Source organism: Ursus americanus, chromosome 35 (genome assembly GCF_024610735.1).
Source record: "Ursus americanus isolate L20-20 chromosome 35, mUrsAme1.1.p, whole genome shotgun sequence".
NCBI classification, from domain to species: domain Eukaryota; kingdom Metazoa; phylum Chordata; class Mammalia; order Carnivora; family Ursidae; genus Ursus; species Ursus americanus.
In genome coordinates, this window is record NC_142161.1 from 15,119,538 (window position 1) to 15,136,359 (window position 16,822).

At 36.9% G+C, this 16,822-nt stretch overlaps 1 protein-coding gene across 8 annotated transcripts in view; it reads right to left on the bottom strand.

Moving 5' to 3' along the window:
• RALGAPA1 (Ral GTPase activating protein catalytic subunit alpha 1) overlaps positions 1-16,822 on the bottom strand; it is a 258,245-nt gene that overhangs the window by 122,001 nt on the left and 119,422 nt on the right. For all 8 annotated transcript variants that reach the window (XM_045799896.2, XM_087858978.1, XM_087858977.1 and 5 more), the window contains 5 exons: positions 8,806-8,958; positions 7,439-7,632; positions 7,073-7,171; positions 6,058-6,213; positions 4,548-4,676 (listed from right to left, as the gene is read on the bottom strand). In XM_045799896.2, coding sequence (XP_045655852.1) covers positions 4,548-4,676; positions 6,058-6,213; positions 7,073-7,171; positions 7,439-7,632; positions 8,806-8,958 — 731 coding nt within the window. The remainder of the gene's footprint in view (positions 1-4,547; positions 4,677-6,057; positions 6,214-7,072; positions 7,172-7,438; positions 7,633-8,805; positions 8,959-16,822) is intronic.

Sequence of the window (16,822 nt, forward strand, 5' to 3'; positions counted from 1 at the left end):
GAACTACTGCTATTCTCAATAAATAATGAACAAACAGCAGAGCTCTCCTTAAGAGCAGCAAATAATCAGAAATCAGCCACAGTTCACGGGACTGTAAATAAGAATATAGCTTGGCTAACTGCATAAAATTACCCTAATTTTGAGAAAAAATATAAATATTTCCATTTTAAAGGCACCTCACACATCATAACATATTGTACTAATGAGATGGCTTATGTCACTAGATTATGTTTTTTACTATCTAAGGATTAATAAAAGTAACTAAGGATAAAAACATTAACTGTCTCTTCAAGAAACAGGCACTAGTCTAGATGGTTTTTATGATCTTATGCACATTTTCTCATGTACAACACCTACACTACTTACTAAAAACAGTCAGAATTTATGCTTGGCCTGCAGATGATGGTAACTTTTCATCTTTTTTCCTTAGCTGTATTAAGCCATTTCTGAAGTATCAGCACTGAGCATTTCTTTTTCTTCCTCTACCTTCTTGCACGTCCACCAAACACCAACACCCACCTACTAATATACTTATTAACTAAAATGCCTACAATATTAATTTACATGTTTAATGATAACAAAAATGCTAAAACAAATCTGCTAGAAATATACTACTTCTATTCATATAAAACAAGAATCTGTCTCCAAAAGGATTTCCTTATGTTTCTAAATGTTATTATAGAGGCAGTGGAGTACTTTATTATGATTATCAACAAAAAAACTCATTTCCATATTTAAAACATAATCCAGATTTGCAGATAAAAGACACCACCATAAAGGGGGTAGGGTAAACTTGTAGACACCATGACAATTTAAAATTAGCTATAGGGGTGCCTTGGCTAGCTCGGTCGGTAGAGCATGCGACTCTTCATCTCAGGGTTGTAAATTCAAGCTCCATCATGGGTGTTGAGATTACTTAGAAAAATAAAATCTTTAAATTAAAAAAATAAAACTAGCTATAAAAGTGAAACTGATAAAAACCAGTATTTTAAAAGAGATTAGCTAAGGGTTTTTCTTTAAAGTTGGATAGGGTAACTAAGAATGTTCAGGTATGTGGAGCATATTGTAATGTGATTACAATTAAGAAAAGCAAACCTAATCATTTATTTTGTAATTTGTCTGGCAGGGGGAGAAAGGAGCTGCCCATTAACAGAAGGAAGATGATGTGTATGGGATCTAAAGTGGAATCCAAAGAGGAAGATTTGGGCTGCGTAACTTCCAACATCATCCAGAGGAAAAGACTAACCTTAACCTGACAGGAGAGACATGAGGTGTCGGGTTTGATTCCTGCAATAATTTGTTTTCCTACGCAGTCTTTCTCAACAAGTGTTCCTCATATGAACCACAGAAAACAGAAAATGACTACTTTTCAAAATTTTCGCAAGGATGCTACAGAGCTAGTATCCTTCTAGAGGCACAGGAGGTGAATTTTGTCACATAAAATGGATGCCTAAGGACATCAGGGCTTAATTCTGCACCATCTTGAGAAAGTGCAGGAAATGTGCTGATTAGTCGTCTAGAATAATTGGCCTACGGAATAGTAATTGTTTTCATAGTAAACTGATAAAAAAAATTACAGTAGTTCATGCATCAGTCTCCTCTGAGTTCTACCAACTTGTGTCAGTATCCAAGAGATTGATAATCTGTGTACACTAATACTGTAATAGCCTTGTAACTTATTTACCATCTTTATTTGCCTTCCATTTAATCTACTCCTAGATTAATACACTTATTTTAATGTTGCCAAAGCACAGATTCAATCATCTCTCTCCCTACTTCAAAAAATTTAACTGTTTATCTAATATAGCATTATCATCTGATCCCTCACATTCAAGGCCTTCTGAATATAGTCTAACTCGGTGGTTCTCAATCTTCGATGTCCATGCCAATTATGTGGAATATAGCTAAAATGTGCATGCTATTTTAGCAGGTCTGGGATGCGGTCTGAGACTGTGAATTTCTAACAAGCACCTAGATCATGCCAAATGTTTCTGGTATGCAGACAATGCTTTTTGTAGCTGGGATCTAAAGTACTTTTCTGTTCTTTTTGTCCACTACTTCCTAGTTAGATTAACCTGCTTCGAAAAAAGATGCAGTATTTGTCACTCCTAGAACACAGCCTACTCATGCCTGTTTCCATCCTGGCACGCCTTCCCTCATCAACATTTTCACTTAGAAAATTATTAATAATCTTTCAAGGACCCATTCAAATATCTTTTCCATGAAATATTCTTGATGTCCCTACACAAATAAGATCTTTCCTTTGTTTGAATTACCAACTAATTTTATTAAACAAACTCTTACATTGCACATACACAATGTGTCCATATAACATTCCAACCATTTTCCAAATGTTAATTTAATCCTTATAAAATTACCCTATGAAGAAGGTTATCTCCATTTTATAGATGAAGAAACTGAGACACATAGAAATTAAGTAATTTGCACAAGGTTTCACATCTACTAAGTGGCAGTGGTGGGATTTGAACCCAGTCAGCCTGGCTCTAGACTCCATGCTTTTTTTTTTTTTTAATATTTTATTTATTTTATATTGAAAGAGAGGGAGAGAGAGGGAAAGTGAGCACAAGCAGGGGGGTAGGAGCAGGGGGAGAGGGAGAAGCAGACTCCCTGCTCAGCGTGGAGCATGACATGGGGCTTGATCCTAGGATCCTGAGATCATGACCTGAGCTGAAGTCAGATGCTTAACCAACTGAGCCACCCAGGTGCCCCTAGACTCCACTTTTTAACCATTATATTGAGCTCCTCCTATTGGTACTTACTTATTGCCCTACATTCTATAGTTGTTATCAATTAAAAAACATCTATATAAGCATGGTGCTGTGCTAGGTCCTGGAGATACCAAGATGAGTAAGATGTGATCACTATTCTTACAGAACTGAAGAAACGGGGTTAATAACTAGCTATAAATACAGGTTCTACCCTTATCTGAACATTTCTACTAGGTGATTGCATCCAGTTTCATAGCCTTCAATAACATGTATAAGCTAATGTCTCCCAGCTTTCCATTTCAGTCCTGACATCTCCTTTGAGCTCCTGCCTTGTACATGCAATGCGCCTCCTGACATCTTCTCATGGATCTTAACAGGCAGCTTACTATACCCCACATAGAACTCCTCATTCACTGTTGGTCTTTTACATAGCTTATGAGTGAAATAACATAAGTTAATATACTAAACTCCTTTTAAGTTACAAAATGATGGTCAAGTATGACTCATTTTTCTCTCCCAAAAACTCTTAGTTCATTTAGTAGACTTTCAGTTAATTGTTATTTCTCATTTATACTTGTGCCAGAGTGATCCTTCTCAAATAGAAATCTGATCATGTCACCCCTTATGTAAAATCCCTCAATGCTTATTCATTCTTTCCTTGGGATGAAATCTAACCTCTTTAGCATTGTAAACCTGCTACTGTCTTGCTCTTTAGTTTATCTCTTAATATACTTAAATATATTTTAAATATATTTATATAATATATAATTATATATTATATATAATATATAATTATATATTATTATATATAATATATAATTATATATAATAATATATAAAATAATATAATATAAATAAATATATATTAAATAATATAAATATAAACATGTTCCAACTAGAGTGAGTTACTTGGCATTATTGGCAAGTGAGTTACTTGGCATAATATTATATATAATATAATATATATATAATATATATAATATTATGCCAAGTGAGTTACTTGGCATAATATTATATATAATAATATATATAATATTATGCCAAGTGAGTTACTTGGCATAATATTATATATAATATATATATAATAATATATATAACATATATGTATAATATAAATAAATATATATTAAATAATATACTTAAATATAAACATGTTCCAACTAGAGTGAGTTACTTGGCATTGTCTCACAGCTCCATAACTGGTATAAAAATCCTCACATGCTGTTTCAGAGTTTAGAGTTTAAACTCCTAGGGCAAACATCTGGATGACCTCACCTCTGGTCCTTCTCTTTTGCTATGGCACCACCCTTTCTTTAGTTTCTTCCCTCCCTCTACTTGTTTCCTTAGATTTCCTCAATTTTAAATTTTTTTTGCGTATCAGATTTAATCCATTTTTATACTCATGTGTCAATTTATCAACTAAATTTAGTACTTTTTTTTTTTAAGATTTTATTTATTTATTCGACAGAGATAGAGACAGCCAGCGAGAGAGGGAACACAAGCAGGGGGAGTGGGAGAGGAAGAAGCAGGCTCATAGTGGAGGAGCCTGATGTGGGGCTCGATCCCATAATGCCGGGATCACGCCCTGAGCCGAAGGCAGATGCTTAACCGCTGTGCCACCCAGGCACCCCAATTTAGTACTTTCTTATACTTCAAAATTTACTTTAAAAAAAAAAGCAACTTCAATTAAACTGTAAATTTTCCTGAATATCAGCTGGTTAAATTTATTAACAAGGGCTACTCCCTTGTTGCTTTGTTAGTTGAGTCCTGTTTAACTACAGTCTGTTATAATACAAAGAACAGGAAATAAAAACTTACATTGAGAAAAGCTGAAGAAGCCACTCTACCAGCTGCTACAATAAAATCCATAATAAGCATTGTGGCACCAGGCAAACCAAGTGAAAAAAACTGAGGTGAGCAGTGCTTGATGATTGTATTGACAATATCCTTAGGATAGAAAAGAAGGGGGAAAGAATATCTTAAATAAATCTTGGGTATCAGCTAATCAATACTCTTAAAAAAAGATAACACATGAAACAGTAAAACAGGCAATTACCATACCTTGCCTAATTGGAAAGACTAATTTTAATCTTCTAAATAATCCATGCTTACTATTATATTCTGTCAAAATAAACTTAAAACACATCTGTTTAACTGACATCAATACAGCATTTTTTTTTTCACACTAGAGAGCAAGTTGGAAGGCTCTTTGCTTCTGAGAGTTGAAAATGTAAGGCCCACGTATCATAAAACTGAACTGCAGAGTGGTTCCTTCTCTCATCTACTTGCTTCCATGTGAGATCTCTGATCTCTAAAGTTGCATGACCTGTTATGTGGCAACTGGAGGGATTCTCTTTATTAGATAAACTGAAGTCCTTTGATGACAAATATCTAGCCTCAGAAATACAGACCTAGGCATTTTTGAGGGAGTATTCTTAACTTGGTTATTCATTCACTTTGCCTTTGGAATTCAACACGAGGATGCAGTGTTTTACGTTGTATTACTCAGTCTGATTTATCCTAAACAAAAGGTCTCTCTGTCAAGTAATTAAAGGTGTCATTTTGTTTGAGACATGTTTATAAGGTAGAACACTGTAAATAACTATTTCAAATTAATGCAATAAGTAGTTTCATTTTTCGGGAAGAGAGATATAATTACCTCTTTCAATATTAGTTTAATGTTCTTTAAATGAACTGTATGTGAAATTTAACCACATTATGATTAAAATGTTTCATTACCATGGCTTATAACCTCCCATAGATTTTTTTAGTTTTATGGCCAGGATCAAGACCCCTGAAATAATGTTGTAGAGTCATATTTATGACTGGTTACTGTAATGATTGCACTGATACAAATGCCAAGTCAATAGAACTGTCACTATGCTAATACAATCTATGGAAGTAAGAAAATATGATGTGCTAACTCTTAGAGTGCAAAAAACCTCTGTTGCATGACTAGATGAGAAAGTCCATATGCCTGGATTGCCAATTATTAAGTAACAATTACAAAACACCCAAGAATGAGTACATTAGGACATTAAAGAAACATGTAGTCAGTCTAAGCAAAAGATGGCTTAATATTTTCAAAAAGCAAACTAGTTATTTTAACATTAGAGGAAAGATACAGTTAATAAACAAGTTCATCCCCTAGCTATAATAGCTCTTCAACTATGGTTTCAAGAACAAATGAGGTCACAAAATGGAAGAAACTTGTAAATAAAATGACTACATAACAGAGTATTTAATTCTAGACCTTAAAAGTCAAGAGTTAAACAATCAAGAATCAAAGATAATTTATAAAGCAATTGGTTAGAAAGTATATATTTACCTGATCAATATGAAGTAATCCACAATGCATTATATTGTAGAAATGTGTTAGAAAATCTCTGTTTGGAGAAACATCTTGCCTTCTTTTCATTGTATTACAGATAAGTTTGTACGCATGTAATTTACCTTGTTTATATTTATCAGTCAACATGGTTGCCTACAATTTAAAAATGTTAGTTTTAATACTCAAAAACAAATACTGTTAAACTGAATATAGCAAGCAATATATTTGTTTTCATTTATTTCTCTGTTGGCCCAATTTCTTAATGAATCAATTATTAGGATTAATGAAACTACTGTTACTATTAAAATGAAACAACATAGGCATGAATAACCACATACTGTTTTCACTTAGGAAAATGCACCAAACATATCAAATAATGCTCAAAAGAATTAAATCTTTTTTTTTTAACATTTTATTTATTTATTTGACAGAGAGAGCAAGAGAGCACAAGCAGGTGGAGTTGCAGAAGGAGAGGGAGAAGTAGGCTCTCCGCTGAGCAGGGAGCCCAATGGGGGGCTCAATCCCAGGACCCTGGGATCATGACCTGAGCTGAAGGCAGACGCTTAACCAACTAAGTCACCCAGGTGAGACAAGAATTAAATCTTTAAAAATACACAGCATATTCTGACACAAATTTGAGATTTACACTTCACTTAAATATAATAAAAACATAATTTTCTACATTTTTGTTTTATTAAATAAGTAAAAATGATGCACTGGTATAATAATTTTGTTATGCCCATTCTCCTCTCTATATAACCCCCAATGACTAGTTAAAAACTAAGTGTTCTAGAAGACTATACAAAAGCCAAAGAATCTACAGATGTTTAAAACTGATTACATATGGTATAATAATTTTGTTATGCCCATTCTCCTCTCTATATAACCCCCAATGACTAGTTAAAAACTAAGTGTTCTAGAAGACTATACAAAAGCCAAAGAATCTACAGATGTTTAAAACTGATTACATATGTATTTACTTTTAAATTAGTATTCTATATATTAAGCATACCTTGAAAAGCCAAGGTGTAAGAATTCTCAGTGGAGGAATCAAAACTGGTGGTGAAGGAGAGGTCAGGTTATCAGTTGAAATGCCGAGGTTATCTCTAATCTGTAATTTTCAAATAAAATGCAACAAACCTATAAAAGTGTTCTTCCAGTTTGTTTTAAACTTGAGTTCAGTTCCAGTTCCTATCACTAATTATATATTTAAACATGGTTAAGTGACTTCACCTTGCTAGGATAGGAACCAGTTTATAGTAAGGGGGGTGGTGGGTGGCAATGAGATCTAACGCTTCTACTTCTCAACACTTTTCTTTCTTTCTCCTCTTATGGTGTGTGGGTTTTTTTTTGTTTTTTTGTTTTTTTTTTTTTTTACCTTAGCTAGATTTTGCCAAAGTTCACAGAGGTAATCAAAAACTTGAGCATGTATTTCGGGATCCATAATAGCGTTGACATCTCCCAAAATGCCTAGCATTCTTCGCCACATTACAGTAGCAACATCAGCATGCCATCCTGTGAGTGTACCCCCTGCCATCACACTACAACATTCAGACGGAAATTCACTGATTTCTGTAGAAAAAAATATACTAGTGTCAGTACTTTTTCTAAGAATTGATCACAAAAACACAAAATGACTTAAATATCCACAAAAGTGATTTTTAAAAATGTCAATATGCATTAGTGTTATTTTTTCCTGATAAGATCAAAACCTCCCTAGTTCATAATTCCTTATTATGGCAATAATTATTTATTCTATAACACTTGTACTTGGATTTACCTAAGAAGGAAATGATGCAGATACCAGATAGAGACATTTATAGTTGATATAAAGATCATATTTATAAGTAGCTACTCTCTCTTTCATCGAATGGCTACTTCAGGTTATAGCATCAATTAATAAAAAATCTCAGGCTGAAGGCAATTCCTATAGGAAGTCTTCATAAGTCTGTTTCTTTGTACAACACTTAAAACTTCCAAAGAAATATATTTCACAATTAAGTCAGGCCTAGTATTAAAAAGGATATTATAATAACATGGGAAAATTAATATTTTTACTTACACTTAAACATAATCTAAAATTTCTATAGTTATATTTCTTTTGTTTAATAAAATTGGCAAGATTATATGTAAGAAATATAGGTAACCTTGAATCCTAGTCTCATTTCTGTCATGCATTATGTGACACTGTACAAATTATTTAATAACCTTCATAAGGCTATGCTTCCTCACTGTAAAATAGATGGTTTAGCTATATATCACTATAGGTCTCCTCCAGCTTAAAAAATATCCATTATTCTATTCAGTGTATATAATGGAAAAAGCAAAATAATTACTAAGTTAGTAAAGATTATTACTTGATAATATCTCAATGTGCTCATAATTTACAGGCTCATTCTATATGTAAGTCCTTTACTCCTCATGTTTGACTTTTTTCTCTTTCCACATAAAGTGTATAATAACTGATTGTATTATAAAAAAGTTACCAAATTGTCTTTCACAATAATAAAAAATAAGAGTCTGATGTAAACCCAATGAAATAAAACAAAAAACACTGCAGTTTTAACCATCACTGTTAACATCTCCATACTCGACGGAACCTTCATAATATAGTGATAAATCAACTGACTTGTCTCTAACTTAACCCTCTCAAAAACAAAATTTTAAATAATTTAAATGATAAGATCTCCTAACACTAATGCCCTAAAAGGAAAAAATGGCAAATATCTAATTTCCAAATATTGCCTAGGTCATCTGGAGTCTGAAGAACAGAATGGTGGAGCTTCTCATCTAGTTGCAGATCTTTCTGTTCCATGTGATCTATATTCAGCGTGGAAGGAGAAGGCGTCTGTGACCGGGATCCCAGAGCTGAATGGACTGGAGAAGCACTTTCTGAACCTGTAAACACAATTTCATAAAAATTACCATAAAGAGAATATTCAACACCCTCTACCTAAGATGTAATGCTTAAACCCCAATAAAACACAACTGAGCAGTATCAAAGGATAAAACAGGTTATAAATTGGCCAAAGAGGTAAATAAAATCATAATACGGTACAAGATTTTGTATCTAGGGGTCTCATTTGATTTCTTCCATGGGACTCATATGAAATCAGAACAGGACATACCAGTTCATAGAAGCATCAGTGAGAGTGAGAATGTTTACTCCCATTCCTGGTCCAGCTACAGACACTCTAGGACCCACTGCTACTCTATTTCACTTCAGACTTGGGGCAATTCAAGAGAAGAGAAATTTGCTCACTGTGGCTCTATCTGCTACTATCATTGCTGGCCTGGTGTACAGTGGTCCCTGTTGGTCCCCGTTGGTCCCGTCTTCAGTCTTTCCCCTCCCACATACACGCTACTTTCCCTCCTTCCCAATCCATTCTTCGTAAGCCTGCAAAAAAATCTAAACATCTAACCTGACAGTACTCCCTCATTTAAAATCTTTCTATGGATTTTATGGCTCTTTACTAGCCACAACATAAGCCCAAACTTCTTAGTGTGTGGTTTTCCCATCTTTCTGCAACTTTCTTACAGCTCCATAATTCCCCTAGTATTTTTAAGTTCTAGTCATAGAAAGTAAACTGCTGGTAAAACTGCTGTAAAATGTAGCATAACTCTGGCCTTTTCCACATGTTTTTCCTTTGCATGGAGCCCTTATCCTGTTCTTATAGGTCTGGTTAACTTTTTATTTTTCAGGTCTCACCTTAGACACCCCTTCCTGAGAACCCTACCCAGTGCTGATGCACCCAGGGTAAATAAGTAATCTCTGCTATTTGCACTTGTACCTCCCCATTTAAAACACTTGTCACACTGACCTGAAACTGTTCAGTTTTAAATATCTTCACTAGTGCATATACTCTGTAAGAACAGGGACTGTCTCTGCGTTACACACTGACGTAGTGCTAGTGCCTAGTATAGTGTCTGCCACATAGCAGAAATGTCTATTAATTTAAATTATATATAGCATAAATTAATACTATATTGAATTTGTGGTGGTTGTATGGGAGTGCTACTAGTACCAAGCAAGCCCCTAAAATATTAGGTCTTTTCCACAGAAAATCAATAAAGAAAGATCAGCCTTAAATGACACATTAGACCAGATGGACTTAACTGATATGTACAGAACAATCCATCCAAAGCATCAGAATACCTATTCTTCTCAAGTGCACATGGAACATTCTCCAGGATAGATCACATATTAGATCACACAACAAGTTTCAATAAATTCAACAAGACTGAAATCATATCAAGCATCTTTTCTGACCACAACAGTATGAAACTAGAATTCAACTACCAGAAGAAAACGGGAAAAACTACAAATACAAGGAGACTAAACATGTTACTAAATAACTACAGAGTGAATGAAAAATTAAAGGAAAAATTTTTAAAAAATACACAGAAACAAATGAAAGCAGAAATATCACATACCAAAATCTATGGAATGTAGCAAAAATGATTCTAAGAGGGAATTTCATAGCAAGACACACCTCCCTCAAGAAAAGAGAAATCTCAAACAATTTAACTTCACACCTAGGGAAACTAGGAAAAAAAGTACAAACAATGCCCGAAATTAATAGAAGGAAAGAAATAATAAAGATCAGAGCAGGGAGGAGGAGTTAAGATGGCGGAGGAGTAGGGGACACCTTTTTCAGCTGGTCCCCTGAGTCGAGCTGGATAGGTACCAGACCAGCCTGAACATCCACGGAATCAGCCTGAGACGCAGGAAGATGCATCTGGATCTCTACAAATGAACATCTCCAGCGCTTAGTATTGAGGTACGAAGCGGGGAGCCATGAAACCGCGCACAGATACCAGAAGATAAACGGAAGGGGGAGGGAGCCGCCACGTTTGGGCGACGGGAAGTGGTAGCCACCTGCACGGGGAGCGGGCGGACTCGCAGACCAGCACCCGCGAGAGAGCGGACTGAGACCTTGAGCCGGGGAACGCGCGCCACCAGACTGAAACAGAGCTCTGGTGCGATCACTGGAACCAGACTGAGACCGGGAGCTCCGGGAGCGCGCGGGGCCTGCCGGCAGCGTTACAAACACAAAGGACAGAGACGCGCTGGCCCTGGAAGTGAGGGTTGGGATGCCGGGTGTGGGGCGCACATCCCGGGACGCTGCAGGGTTGAGCAGCACCAACACAGACAGAGTTAAAGTGGCCAGATCATCAGTGGAGAACGGGCCGCAATCCCTCTGTTCTGTGACAGAGGCTGAGATTCAGTCACTGCTGCTCTGTCTCTCAGAAGAGGCACAGCAAACCGCCACGGAAAGCCACCAGAGAACAAAAGCCTGGAAACACCGGCTCACAGTGTGCCCAGCCCCAACCCCTGCTCACAGGGGACAGGGAGACTCTACCCAAACAGTGTTGCCTGAGTATTGGCATGGCAGGCCCCTCCCCCAGAAGGCAGGCTGAAAAAGCAAGAAGCCCACATCGCTAAGATCCCTATAAAACAAGGGTGCACTGCCTGGGTCCTGGTCAATAATTTGGGCTCTGGACAACCCCGCAACCTCTCCTCATCAGAATGACGAGAAGGAGAAATCCCCCCTAGCAAAGAAAAGACAATGAGTCTGTGGCTTCTGCCACAGAACTAATGGATATGGATGTAACCAAATTATCGGAAATGGAATTCAGAGTAACAACGGTCAAGATGATGTGCAGACTTGAAAAAAGTATTAACGAAAATGTAAATGAGAATATAGAATCTCTAAGGGCGGAAATAAGAGCGAATCTGGCAGAAATTAAAAATTCTATGAGCCAAATGCAGTCAAAACTAGAGGCTCTGACAGCCAGGGTGAATGAGGCAGAGGAACGTAACAGCAAATTGGAGGATGGGTTAGTAGAAGAAAAAGTGAAAATAGAATCTGGACTTAAAAAAGTCCACGCCCACGAATGTTGGTTAAGGGAGATTACTGCCTCAATGAAACGATCCAATGTCAGAATCATCGGTATCCCCGAGGGGGTGGAGAAAAACAGAGGTCTAGAAGAGATATTTGAACAAATTGTAGCTGAAAACTTCCCTAATCTACCGAGGGAAACAAACATTCGTGTCCAAGAGGCAGAGAGGACCCCTCCCAAGCTCAACCACGACAAACCTATGCCACGTCACGTCATAGTGCATTTTGCAAATACTAGATCCAAGGATTCAGTATTGAAAGCGGCCAGGGCAAAGAAATTTCTCATGTACCAAGGCAAAGGCATCAGAATTACGTCAGACCTGTCTACACAGATCTGGAATGAGAGAAAGGGCTTGGGGGGGGGGGCCAGTTTTAAAACTCTTTCAGAGAAAAACATGCAGCCAAGGGTCCTTTATCCAGCAAGTCTGTCATTCAGAATTGATAGAGAAAAAAAGACCTTCCAGAATCGCCAGTCATTGACCAATTTCGTAACCACGAAACCAGCCCTACAGGAGATATTAAGGGGGGTTCTATAAAGGTAAAAAGGCCCCAAGAGTGATACAGAACAGAAAGTCACAATCTATAGAAACAAAGACTATACTGGCAACATGCCATCATTAAAATCATATCTCTCAGTATTCAGTCTCAATGTGAATGGCCTAAATGCTCCCATAAATGACACAGGGTTGCAGATTGGATAAAAAGAAATGACCCATCCATTTGCTGTCTACAAGAGACTCATTTTGAACCCAAAGATACATTCAGACTGAAAGTAAAGGGATGGAGTACCATCTTTCATGCAAATGGACCTCAAAAGAAAGCTGGGGTAGCAATTCTCATATCAGATACATTGGATTTTAAACTAAAGACTATAGTTAGAGACACAGAAGGGCACTATATTATTCTTAAAGGATGTATCCAACAAGGGGATATGACAATTATAAATATCTATGCCCCCAACAGGGGAGCAGCAAGATACACAAGCCAACTCTTAACCAGAATAAAGAGACATATAAATAAAAATACATTAATAGTAGGGGACCTCAACACCCCGCTATCAGAAATAGACAGAACACCCTTGCAAAAACTAAGCAAAGAAGCAAAGGCTTTGAATGCCATACTAGACCAGTTGGACCTCATAGATATATACAGAACACTACACCCCAGAACCAAAGAATACTCATTCTATTCTAATGCCTACGGAACATTCTCAAGAATAGACCATGTTCTGGGTCACAAAACAGGTCTCAACAGATACCAAAAGGCTGAAATTATTCCCTGCGTATTCTCAGACCACAACGCTCTGAAATTGGAACTCAACCACAAGGAAAAATTTGGAAGAAACTCAAACACTTTGAGACTAAGAACCATCCTGCTCTGGAATGATTTGATAAACCAGGAAATCAAAAATCAATTTAAACAATTTATGGAGACCAACGAGAATGAAAACACAATGGTCCAAAACCTTTGGGATACTGCAAAGGCAGTCCTAAGGGGGAAATACATAGCCATCAAAGTCTCACTCAAAAGAATAGAAAAATCTAAAATGCAGTTTTTATATTCTCACCTCAAGAAGCTGGAACAGCAACAGAGGGACAGGCCTAATCCACACACGAGGAAGCAGTTGATCAAGATTAGAGCAGAAATCAATGAATTAGAAACCAGGAGTACAGTAGAGCAGATCAACAGAACTAGAAGCTGGTTCTTTGAGAGAATTAATAAAATTGACAGACCTCTGGCAAGACTTATCCAAAAGAATAGAGAAAGGACCCAAATTAATAAAGTTATGAATGAAAAAGGAGAGGTCACAACCAACACCAATGAAATTGGAAGGATTATTAGAAACTTTTATCAACAGCATTATGCCAATAAATTAAGCAATCTGGAAGAGATGGAGGCCTTCCTGGAAACCCAGAAACTACCAAGACTGAAACAGGAAGAAATTGATTTTTTAAACAGGCCAATTAATTCTGAAGAGATTGAGTCAGTGATAAACAATCTTCCAAAAAATAAAACTCCAGGCCCGGATGGTTTTCCTAGGGAATTCTACCAAACATTCAAAGAAGAAATAATACCTATTCTCCTAAAGCTGTTTCAAAAAATAGAAACAGAAGGAAAGCTACCAAACTCAGTCTATGAGGCCAATATTACCTTGATCCCCAAACCAGGCAAAGACCCCATCAAAAAGGAGAATTACAGACCGATTTCCCCAATGAATATGGACGCCAAAATCCTCAACAAGATCCTGGCTAATAGAATCCAACTGTACATTAAAAGGAATATCCAACATGACCAAGTGGGATTCATCCCTGGGATGCAAGGGTGGTACAACATTTGCAAGTCTATCAGTGTCTTAGATTTTATCCAGAAACAAAAATTCAGAAATCATATGATTCTCTCAATAGATGCAGAAAAAGCATTTGACAAAAGCATCCTTTCCTGATTAAAACCCTTCAGAGTGTAGGAATAGAGGGTTCATTTCTCAATCTCATAAAAGCCATCTATGAAAAGCCTACAGCAAATATTATTCTCAACGGGGAAAAGCTGGAAGCCTTTCCCTTAAGATCAGAAACACGACAAGGATGCCCACTCTCACCACTATTATTCAACACAGTACTAGAAGTCCTTGCAACAGCAATCAGACAACAAAACGGGATAAAGGTATCCAAATCGGCAAAGAAGAAGTCAAACTGTCTCTCTTCGCAGATGACATGATACTCTATATGGAAAACCCAAAAGAATCCACTCCCAAACTATTAGAAGTTATAGAGCAATTCAGTAATGTGGCGGGATACAAAATCAATGCTCAGAAATCAGTTGCATTTCTATACACAAAGAATGAGACTGAAGAAAGAGAAATTAGGGAATCCATCCCATTTACAATAGCACCAAAACCATACGTTACCTTGGAATTAACTTAACCAGAGACGTAAAGGATCTATATTGTAGAAACTATAAATCACTCTTGAAAGACACTGAGGAAGACACAAAAAGATGGAAAAATATTCCATGCTCATGGATCGGAAGAATTAACATATTTAAAATGTCCATGCTACCTAGAGCAATCTACACTTTCAATGCTATCCCGATCAAAATACCAATGACATTTTTCAAGGAACTGGAACAAATAGTCCTTAAATTTGTATGGAAGCAGAAAAGGCCCCGAATCTCCAAGGAACTGTTGAAAAGGAAAAACAAAGCTGGGGGCATCACAATGCCGGATTTCGAGCTGTACTACAAAGCTGTGATCACAAACACAGCATGGTACTGGCACAAAAACAGACACATAGACCAATGGAACAGAATAGAGAGCCCAGAAATGGACCCTCGGCTCTTTGGGCAACTAATATTTGATAAAGCAGGAAAAAACATCTGGTGGAAAAAAGACAGTCTCTTCAATAAATGGTGCTGGGAAAATTGGACAGCTACATGCAAAAGAATGAAACTTGACCACTCTCTCACACCATACACAAAAATAAACTCCAAATGGATGAAAGACCTCTATGTGAGGCAGGAATCCATCAAAATCCTAGAGGAGAACATAGGCAGCAACCTCTACGACATAAGCCAAAGCAACCTTTTTCATGACACATCTCCAGAGGCAAGAGAAACAAAAGATAAAATGAACTCGTGGGACTTCATCAAGATAAAAAGCTTCTGCACAGCCAAGGAAACAGTCAAAAAAACTAAGAGGCAGACCACGGAATGGGAGAAGATATTTGCAAATGATGCTACATATAAAAGACTGGTATTCAAGATCTACAAAGAACTTCTCAAACTCAAAACACGAGAAACAAATCATAAAATGGGCAGAAGATATCAACAGACACTTTTCCAATGATGACATACAAATGGCTAACAGACACATGAAAAAATGTTTGAAATCATTAGCCATCAGGGAAATTCAAATCAAAACCACACTAAGATACCACCTTACGCCAGTTAGAATAGCAAAAATTAACAAGGCAGGAAACAGCAATTGCTGGAGATCCCTCCTACATTGTTGGTGGGAATGCAGGTTGGTGCAGCCACTCTGGAAAACAGTGTGGAGGTCCCTTAAAAAGTTAAAAATTGAGCTACCCTATGATCCAGCAATTGCACTACTGGGTATTTACCCCAAAGATACAGACGTAGTGAAGAGAAGGGCAATATGCACCCCAATCTTCATAGCAGCATTGTCCACAATAGCTAAATCGTGGAAGGAACCGAGATACCCTTCAACAGATGACTGGATTAAGAAGCTGTGGTCCATATATACAATGGAATATTACTCAGCTATCAGAAAGAACGAATTCTCAACATTTGCTGCAACATGGACGGCACTGGAGGAGATAATGCTAAGTGAAATAAGTCAAGCAGGGAAAGACAATTATCATATGATTTTTCTCATCTATGGAACATAAGAACTAGGAAGATCGGTAGGAGAAGAAAGGGATAAAGAAAGGCGGGGTAATCAGAAGGGGGAATGAAGCATGAGACACTATGGACTATGAGAAACAAACTGAGGGCTTCAGAGGGGAGGGGGTGGGGGAATGGGATAGACTGGTGATGGGTAGTAAGGAGGGCACATATTGCGTGGTGCACTGGGTGTTATACACAACTAATGAATCATCGAACTGCATCAGAAACCAGGGACGTACTATATGGTGACTAACATAATATAATAAAAAAACATTAAAAAAAAAGATCAGAGCAGAAATTAATGAAACAGAGATTAAAAAGACAATAAAGAAGATCAATGAAACTAAGGGCTGGTTCTCTAAAAAGATAAAAATAACAATCCTTTACCTAGACCCACAAGAAAAAAAAAAAGCTCAAAGTCAGAAATGAAAAAAAAAAAAAAGAAAGAAATGAAAGAA